We start from the raw sequence: 10,361 nt of genomic DNA, 5'->3' as shown, positions 1-10,361 counted from the left end.
CAGGGAAACAAGGTTGTGCACGCACACACACACACACACACACACACACACACACACACACACACACACACACACACACACACACACACACACACACACACACACACACACACACACACACACACACACACACACACAGTAGTCTGTCTCACCGATGGCTTTGGTGTAGTGCCTGGCGCCCAGCAGAAGCTCTGGTGCTCTGTACCAGAAAGTGACCACCACAGGGTCCAGGTCTGCTAGAGGCTTCAGCGGCGAGTTAAACAGACGAGCAAAGCCCATGTCCGCTGCAGAACAACCAATATATACACACAAACACAGAATACATCAATAAACAAATATAGGAGGAGCTAAGGTAGGTATACAGTGATCTGGAACTGAGACAGGTAGAAAGAGTGGGGGTCATACCAATCTTCACCCGACCCCTCTCTGGCCCCTCCCCCATCACTAGGATGTTGGCAGGTTTCTGAGAGGAGAATAAAACTTTATTGCTCAGTTTTCACCATAACGCCAACTCTATCATCATGTCACCATAACGCCAGCTCTAACATCATGTCACCATAACGCCAACTCTATCATGTCACCATAACGCCAGCTCTAACATCATGTCACCATAACGCCAACTCTATCATGTCACCATAACGCCAACTCTATCATGTCACCATAACGCCAGCTCTAACATCATGTCACCATAACGCCAGCTCTAACATCATGTCACCATAACGCCAACTCTATCATGTCACCATAACGCCAACTCTAACATGTCACCATAACGCCAACTCTAACATGTCACCATAACGCCAACTCTATCATGTCACCATAACGCCAGCTCTAACATCATGTCACCATAACGCCAACTCTAACATGTCACCATAACGCCAGCTCTAACATCATGTCACCATAACGCCAACTCTATCATGTCACCATAACGCCAACTCTATCATGTCACCATAACGCCAGCTCTAACATCATGTCAACAGAAATAGTTTGGCAGTGTTGCTGGATCATACTGGACTGAGGGTTCAGGTCAAATAATCTCAGATTTCTACTGCCCTCTAGTGGACACATACTAGACTACGCCCCGGAGGGCAGGCACCTCTGTTCACAAACCGTCTAGAGGACAGCTGGGATTATTAATAACACCGCTTGAAAGACAGACAGACAAATTCTATGAGAGGAGTGTCTTGAGAAAGGTCCCCGATTTAAACATCAACATTAAACGAGCACAGAGGTAAATCGTGTGTGCAAAATACTATTTTGTTGTGAGTCAAGGAATGAGGCGATGACAAATTCTCAAGCATGCCCCTAGGCCACTAGTATTACTGATAATTGGAAAAACAACCACATTTCTTATTCTAGCTGACACCCCCCGAGCTCGGCTGCCTTTTGATAGCCTATCAACCCCCCCCCCCCTCCCCCAAGCTACCCCAGCCCCCCCCACATCTCACCAGGTCTCTGTGTAGCACCCAGTTGGCGTGCAGGTAGTGGATCCCGTCTAGGATCTGGTAGAGCAGAGACTTGACCATCCCTCGGGGCAGCTGCAGCGGCTTCTTATTGGCCTTGGAGGCTCTGTGGAACTTTATGATATGCTATGGACAGAACAACTTCATTAGGGTGTGCGTATGTTAAGTGTGTGTGTGTGTGTGTGTGTGTGTGTGTGTGTGTGTGTGTGCTGTATTGCATTGTGTTTCTCCCCCTCTGAACAGAGGTGGTTGGTGTTTATGTAATACTCCACAACTGGGCACAGATGCTGGTGAACCACATGTTTGAGTAAGTCTATGACATTTCATGTTTGTGTTCCAAAAACAATGTATTGAGGTCAAATATATTTACAAGTATGCATTAGGTCGCAGGAGTGAGACTGTAAATACATTTTTTTTTTTTAACTATAGCACTTTTCTAAACAGGGAACAAATAAGTAAAAAGTTTGTATGTGTTATGTGTGAGTGTGTGTGTGTGTGTGTGTGTGTGTTATGTGTGTGTGTGTGTGTGTGTGTGTGTGTGTGTGTGTGTGTGTGTGTGTGTGTGTGTGTGTGTGTGTGCGTGCACGCGCGCCTGCGTGTTACCCAGAGGTCGTGCTCTGCGTAGTCGAACAGAAGCCAGACCTTGCGGTCGGCGTGGGAGAGGAAGACTTTCTGCAGGGAGATCACGTTGGGGTGCTTCAGCTCTCTCAGGAGCTGGAACACAAGGTGACCTCTTAAAGGGGCACTTCACCCATTAGCATTAAGCCTCGTATCAACCTATGTTACAATCAATGTGCTTTTCCTTCCCTCAGTGTTTCCTGTGGCTATTTTTCTCACTTTCAAAAAACTCAACAAATGATGTCAAATGACGCGTTTGAAGTCAATTGTAGAGATTTGGTTCTTCCTGCTCAGAACTCCAAATTCTAGTTCCACAGACAAGGATACAGCCACTAGGCCTGGGTATTGGCAAGGACCTCACGATACGATACGTATCACGATACATGGGTCCCGATAAGATGCGTATCACGATACATGGGTCCTGATAAGATACGTATCACGATACATGGGTCCTGATAAGATACGCATCACGATACATGGGTCCCGATAAGATGCGTATCACGATACATGGGTCCTGATAAGATGCGTATCACGATACATGGGTCCTGATAAGATGCGTATCACGATACATTGTGATACGATATACTATACATATTGTGATACACAGCAATGCTCTATATAATTTACTAAAAATGTTAAAATACAGCTGAAAATACAAGTCCATCCCTCGCTCCCTGGAGGGGATCCTGAAGGCGGATGGAATGTAAGGACATTTTAAATCCATTTAAAACATGAATAATGTACCTATGACTGAATTATATCCTTCAATTTCTATATCTATTCATTGTCTTGTTCTGTATATTTTACTTGTGCAAAAAGTTTAAAGTGTGTTTATATATATATATATATATATTTGCTGCTGATTGTTTTTAGTTTTTTGACTGTATCAGGTCAGACAGACCACTTACTGCAATCTCTCTACAGGCCGACATGGAGATGCCTGTGCCTTCAATCTGCTTCAGGGCGTAGTCCTTATCATCCTTCCTGAAAACAGAGAGCAATGAAACACATCAACACAACAAACTACAGTTCCCAAGAGGCCTAGCAACATGCCCAGAGACATGGCGGGGGTTCAGAGGGGCGGGGGTTCAGAGGGGCGGGGGTTCAGAGGGGCGGGGGTTCAGAGGGGCGGGGGTTCAGAGGGGCGGGGGTTAGGGGCGGGGGTTCAGAGGGGCGGGGTAATCAGGCTCTGTGGTTCCCCACCTGCTCTGAGCTCTCTAGACCTCGGCTGTATTTAGAACAATCCACAATCCTTTACCCCCACTATCTTATTTAGTAGGCCTATATAAGAAGCCACAATAGTAATTTCTATTGTATTCATATTTAACATTAATGATCTTAACATAGGCCAGTTTCAAGCCCCCCCCCCCCCCCCCTCCGAAAAAATCAAATTGTTTATAGCAATTCAAGAATGAGTGAGAATGAGCTCAGCTAACATGAGAGTTGTGAATGCGTACATTTAACAAAAATACTTATATATATAAAATTCCCAAAGACCTCCTGTAATTGTGCCACAGACCACAGGGTTGAGAAACCCTGCGATAGAGGGAGAAGGAAACGGATGATCTGGTGAGGAACATGCTAACTCTGGAGCAGCTCTGGAGCGGGCCTGTCTGTCTGAACCAACCCTTCCTTCACCTGGCCGGCCCACCTCACCTCCTAAACCCCGCTGCTGCGCCTCGTCAGGCCCTGTCACCTGGCCGGCCCACCTCATCTCCTAAACCCCGCTGCTGCGCCTCGTCAGGCCCGGTCACCTGGCCGGCCCACCTCATCTCATAAACCACGCTGCTGCGCCTCATCAGGCCCGGTCACCTGGCCGGCCCACCTCATCTCATAAACCCCGCTGCTGCGCCTCGTCAGGCCCGGTCCAACTCTTAAAACAAACGAGCTGGGAGAGTTCCAGAAACAGAGTTCCAGAAACAGCAGTTCCGTACGGAGAACACAACATCATTAAACACTCAGTGAAAGTGTGGTGCCAATTAGTCTGAGCCAAGCCAGGGAGCCTGGAGGTATGTATGGCTCTACCTGATGGGTCTGGCTCAGCCTATGTCCTGGTTCAGTTAATACTACCAGGCCCATGTCCTGGTTCAGTTCAAACTACCCAGGACCTACCCTGGTCCAGGTCGGTATACTACTCAGGGCTATACCCCGGTGTACCATCCTGCCAGGACAATTGATTGTGCCATAGACTTTTTTCACTCAGTCTACAGCATCTACAGACAATATTATTTTGTTATTCACCGAAGTGAAGACATTTTTTGAAAGATGAAAGCCTTTTCTCCAAGGTGGCTACAGTTGTAGCCTCCTGCCTCTTATATAAAAAGGACTTTTTGCACTTAAATAGCACATATCCACCGATCGCCTGGCTTCACAACCCTGATCATGTGATATCTCTCCATGTGAGATCACATGATTAGGGTCACAAAACCAGGCTAGTGGATACCATCATAGCTGAGTGGATATTGGTGGATATGTGCTATTTAAGTGCAAAATGTTGCTTTGGGGGCTACAACTGGAATGCAACTGTAACTGTAGGCACCATGAATGGTCCCTGGCGGGGCAGTATACCGGGGAATAGCCCCAAAGAGTTCCCCGACCTGGACCAGGGCTACCCAGGACCATGTCCTGGCTAAGTTAATACTACTAGGACCATGTCCTGGCTCAGTTAATACTACTAGGCCCATGTTAATACTACTAGGACCATGTCCTGGCTCAGTTAATACTACTAGGACCATGTCCTGGCTCAGTTAATACTACTAGGACCATGTCCTGGCTCAGTTAATACTACTAGGCCCATGTTAATACTACTAGGCCCATGTCCTGGCTCAGTTAATACTACTAGGCCCATGTCCTGGCTCAGTTAATACTACTAGGACCATGTTAATACTACTAGGACCATGTCCTGGCTCAGTTAATACTACTAGGCCCATGTCCTGGCTCAGTTAATACTACTAGGACCATGTTAATACTACTAGGACCATGTCCTGGCTCAGTTAATACTACTAGGCCCATGTCCTGGCTCAGTTAATACTACTAGGACCATGTTAATACTACTAGGACCATGTCCTGGCTCAGTTAATACTACTAGGCCCATGTCCTGGCTCAGTTAATACTACTAGGACCATGTTAATACTACTAGGCCCATGTCCTGGCTCAGTTAATACTACTAGGCCCATGTCCTGGCTCAGTTAATACTACTAGGACCATGTCCTGGCTCAGTTAATACTACTAGGACCATGTCCTGGCTCAGTTAATACTACTAGGCCCATGTCCTGGCTCAGTTAATACTACTAGGACCATGTCCTGGCTCAGTTAATACTACTAGGCCCATGTCCTGGCTCAGTTAATACTACTAGGACCATGTCCTGGCTCAGTTAATACTACTAGGCCCATGTCCTGGCTCAGTTAATACTACTAGGACCCTGTCCTGGCTCAGTTAATACTACTAGGCCCATGTCCTGGCTCAGTTAATACTACTAGGCCCATTTTAATACTACTAGGACCATGTCCTGGTTCAGTTAATACTACTAGGCCCATGTCCTGGTTCAGTTAATACTACTAGGCCCATGTCCTGGCTCAGTTAATACTACTAGGACCATGTCCTGGTTCAGTTAATACTACTAGGACCATGTCCTGGCTCAGTTAATACTACTAGGACCATGTTAATACTACTAGGCCCATGTCCTGGCTCAGTTAATACTACTAGGACCCTGTCCTGGCTCAGTTAATACTACTAGGACCATGTCCTGGCTCAGTTAATACTACTAGGACCATGTCCTGGCTCAGTTAATACTACTAGGACCATGTTAATACTACTAGGCCCATGTCCTGGCTCAGTTAATACTACTAGGACCATGTCCTGGTTCAGTTAATACTACTAGGCCCATGTCCTGGTTCAGTTAATACTACTAGGCCCATGTCCTGGCTCAGTTAATACTACTAGGACCATGTCCTGGCTCAGTTAATACTACTAGGACCATGTCCTGGCTCAGTTAATACTACTAGGACCCTGTCCTGGCTCAGTTAATACTACTAGGACCATGTCCTGGCTCAGTTAATACTACTAGGCCCATGTCCTGGCTCAGTTAATACTACTAGGACCATGTCCTGGCTCAGTTAATACTACTAGGCCCATGTCCTGGCTCAGTTAATACTACTAGGACCATGTCCTGGTTCAGTTAATACTACTAGGCCCATGTCCTGGCTCAGTTAATACTACTAGGCCCATGTCCTGGCTCAGTTAATACTACTAGGCCCATGTTAATACTACTAGGACCATGTCCTGGCTCAGTTAATACTACTAGGCCCATGTCCTGGCTCAGTTAATACTACTAGGCCCATGTCCTGGCTCAGTTAATACTACTAGGCCCATGTTAATACTACTAGGCCCATGTCCTGGCTCAGTTAATACTACTAGGACCATGTCCTGGTTCAGTTAATACTACTAGGCCCATGTCCTGGCTCAGTTAATACTACTAGGCCCATGTCCTGGCTCAGTTAATACTACTAGGCCCATGTCCTGGCTCAGTTAATACTGCCCAGGACCAGACAGGCAGACTGGATGAGGACTTAGAGGAATACTGTGATAGCAATGACAATAAGGTGATGGGGCAGAGACAATAAGGTAGCACACCTTTCTATTCACACAATAACAGAGCACTCAATCAGACGACTGTGACAAGGTGAGACATGAATGGTGATTTTATGAATAATTAATACACATTCTTGACTGAACACTGAAAAAGTAGAAAATGAAATTTATTGTCTAATTGTAGAAAAAAAGTGTGAAATTTTCACGAAAATGAACAGGACTTCACTGCAGCATGTCTACATGATATATGTTTACTGCAAGCATGTTCCAGAGAGGTAGTAGAAGAAGTCAGAGAAGGTTCCTCTTCAAGAAGTAGTCTACTATCAGGATCCTCCCTCTTAAAACACCTATTGTATTTGTATTTTGCTACTCTTGCACTTTGGCTTTAACCCTAACCCCATGTTCTTAGTCACTTGTTTAAGGAGATGCACTTGTGGTTCTTGGGAGTAGTAGTACACTGACTTCCTATGTTAAATGCAATTATTGTTAGGTCACTTTGGATAAAAGCAAATGACTAATGTAACAACGTGTGATCGAGCACAACCACGTGCATTGTATTTCACATTGAGGAGAATTACCACATTTTGCGTTTGGCATAGATGTTAACAATGCCTCGAACTTAAAATGATTCAACCTTATTAAGGCCTCCTATAACTTGTCTATATATTCAATTGTCTATAGCTGTTAACTTGGCCCTTGACATCAGCACTGATTCACGATTCTGGACTCGACTCGCCAGGGGATCAGAAGGACAAAGACTGGGTGATGAACGTCGTAACAGTAGACAGGACTCTTCTCAACACTACCCCTGTCTGTATGTTAGTCTACATCCAGGTTCAGACCGCCTGACAAAACACCAACCCCTCCTGGCCGCCACTACACCTGCCCGTCTAGCAACAATGGCCTGAGCTTAATACCACACAGCCAAATGACATAATGAGGGGTCGGGGGGTCGGACGTCATGTCTAAACCATGATACTTGCACAGTGTAATTCTGAATATGTCCAGAAGCCTGCTTAATAGGGGGTAAGACCACTTCCTGGCCTGCAATATCCTTAGGTGAGGTGTCAGCTAGCCAAATTACACCAAGTGTTGCTGTTCTAACGTTAGCTAGCTAGCAGCCATCATAGCCGAGCCAGGCGACCGTACTCGACTATGCCATTTGAAAATAGTTACTATATTACAAGTATGGCAAGCTAAACTCCTGGATATATGGCGTGCACATTGCACGACCAGTGACACTTTTTACCAGACAGACAGCTTTGCCCTGATGCATCTCCTCTACACTACCGCACATAGCTCAGACTACCCAGCTAGCTAGCAAGCTAACTCTAGCTATAATACAGAGTCCTACTACCATGGATGTATTATATAAACTGGATACAGCCACTCCATTCACTGGCCGCTATCAACAATGAAGCCCTATTGAACCGCGCCATCTTGGCAAAATTTGTAGTCATTTGACTATTTCCGGTGACTTTTGACTTGCGCAGTTGTGCTTTTCTGGCCTTCCGGTGACTTTTGACTTGCAGTTGAGCTTCTCTGGCCGACGCGCGTCCACGAAAAAGTTCACATTTATCTGAAATGTAGACGCGCGTTCCCGGCTCTCTCTGCTCTCCCCGCTTTGATTTAGCAATGAAAACCGGCTTGCATATTAACCTGTTTTTGTCAAATATATCAATTGGAGAAATTATTTTTTGATCCTGGCATCTTAGTTTTAACAGGTTAAATATAATTGAACATGTTTTGTTTGCTAGTAGATGGTATTCATTCCGTTCGCGATAACGTTATTGCAGCCAGGCTAAATTCCTCCAGGGAGCCAGTAACAGGCGAGTTGAAGAGCTTCACTCCCCGCCAGCAGGAGCATTGGCCGCGGCTACCGCATCTTGGATAACCCGCTGAGTTCCTGGCTGCTATTTCACACTCGCCCTTGATCAATCCCAATACCGATCCATGGTAACAATGAATCAATCGTTCAGATCAGATCGGAAGTGCTGCATGCATGTTACAACATCATTGTTACCTTTATTAACATAAACATAGCCTACATTTATCTCTCTAACGTTAGGCTATCCATCTTACACCAGTCGGCCATTCGATAAATGGAAGCGGTGAACGCCAACGTTGACTGAAAACACCCAAACTCAAGTGTATCGTTTCATCTTCATGCTACACATCAACTCCTTTACATTGTATGTGAATAAATTTGGTTATTTGGCAATTTGGTTTGGAAATGCTCCCTATTTCTGAGGTCCCAAGGTTGGTGAGTATGGCAAGCTATAAGCTATTAATACAAGCATACCGCTCAAAAAGGGCTTAATACATACAACAAACTGATCAGGCTAATCATTTTTTAATGAAAATGACCACAAGACAACCTCCTGTGCATAGTTGAAATGGTAGTGGGATACGGTGATAAACTGGAGTGATCATTTGACAGCAATTATTAGCCTTTTCCAGGAATGGACAGAAATGGGATATTTTTAGAATAACAGGAATTTATTCACATACAATGTAAAGGAGTTGATGTGTAGCATGAAGATGAAACGATACACTGAGTTTGGGTGTTTTCAGTCAACGTTGGCGTTGACCGCTTCCAGCTATCGAATGGCCGACTGGTGTAAGATGGATAGCCTAACGTTAGAGAGATAAATGTAGGCTATGGTTATGTTAATAAAGCTAACAATGATGTTGTAACATGCATGCAGCACTGCCGATCTGATCTGAACGATTGATTCATTATTACCATGGATCGGTATTGGGATTGATCAAGGGCGAGTGTGAAATAGCAGCCAGGAACTCAGCGGGTTATCCGAGATGCGGTAGCCGCGGCCAGAGCTCCTGCTGGCGGGGAGTGAAGCTCTTCAACTCGCCTGTCACTGACTCCCTGGAGGAATTTAGCCTGGCTGCAATAACGTTATCGCGAACGGAATGAATACCATCTACTAGCAAACAAAACATGTTCAATTATATTTAACCTGTTAAAACTAAGATGCCAGGATCAAAAAATAATTTCTCCAATTGATATATTTGACAAAAACAGGTTAATATGCAAGCCGGTTTTCATTGCTAAATCAAAGCGGGGAGAGCCGGGAACGTGCGTGGACGCGCGTCGGCCAGAGAAGCTCAACTGCGCAAGTCAAAAGTCACCGGAAATAGCCAAGTGACTACAAATCTAGCCAAGATGGCGCGGTTCAATAGGCCTTCACTTTAGATTTCGAATCCTGGGGGCTTGCCTACTACTAACCAGCTGGCTAGCTAGGTAACACTACAATACAGAGTACAGACTAACCAGCAAGCTAACACCACAGTACAGACCCATACTAACCAGCTAGCCAGCAGGCTAACTCTACAGTACAGACCTCTACTAACCAGCTAGCTAGCAGGCTAACTCTACAGTACAGACCTCTACTAACCAGCAAGCTAGCAGGCTAACTCTACAGTACAGACCTCTACTAACCAGCTAGCTAGCAGGCTACACTACAGACCTCTACTAACCAGCTAGCTAGCAGGCTACACTACAGACCTCTACTAACCAGCTAGCTAGCAGGCTACACTACAGTACAGACCTCTACTAACCAGCTAGCTAGCAGACTACACTACACTACAGACCTCTACTAACCAGCTAGCTAGCAGGCTACACTACAGTACAGACCTCTACTAACCAGCTAGCTAGCAGACTACACTACAGA

At 45.5% G+C, this 10,361-nt stretch overlaps 1 protein-coding gene across 3 annotated transcripts in view; it reads right to left on the bottom strand.

Annotated features, from left to right (window-relative positions):
- The window catches only part of cdk8 (cyclin dependent kinase 8), a 29,180-nt gene that overhangs the window by 10,155 nt on the left and 8,664 nt on the right, over positions 1 to 10,361 (bottom strand). For all 3 annotated transcript variants that reach the window (XM_084443111.1, XM_084443112.1, XM_084443113.1), the window contains exons 2-6: positions 2,987 to 3,062; positions 2,064 to 2,174; positions 1,446 to 1,586; positions 406 to 463; positions 153 to 284 (exon numbers count right to left, since the gene is read on the bottom strand). In XM_084443111.1, the coding sequence (XP_084299237.1) occupies positions 153 to 284; positions 406 to 463; positions 1,446 to 1,586; positions 2,064 to 2,174; positions 2,987 to 3,062 (518 nt within the window). The remainder of the gene's footprint in view (positions 1 to 152; positions 285 to 405; positions 464 to 1,445; positions 1,587 to 2,063; positions 2,175 to 2,986; positions 3,063 to 10,361) is intronic.

This window comes from Borostomias antarcticus (genome assembly GCF_949987555.1).
Source record: "Borostomias antarcticus genome assembly, chromosome: 9".
NCBI classification, from domain to species: Eukaryota; Metazoa; Chordata; class Actinopteri; order Stomiiformes; family Stomiidae; genus Borostomias; species Borostomias antarcticus.
The sequence above is the reverse complement of the archived record's forward strand: the minus strand, read 5'-3'. Positions and strand labels throughout refer to the sequence as shown.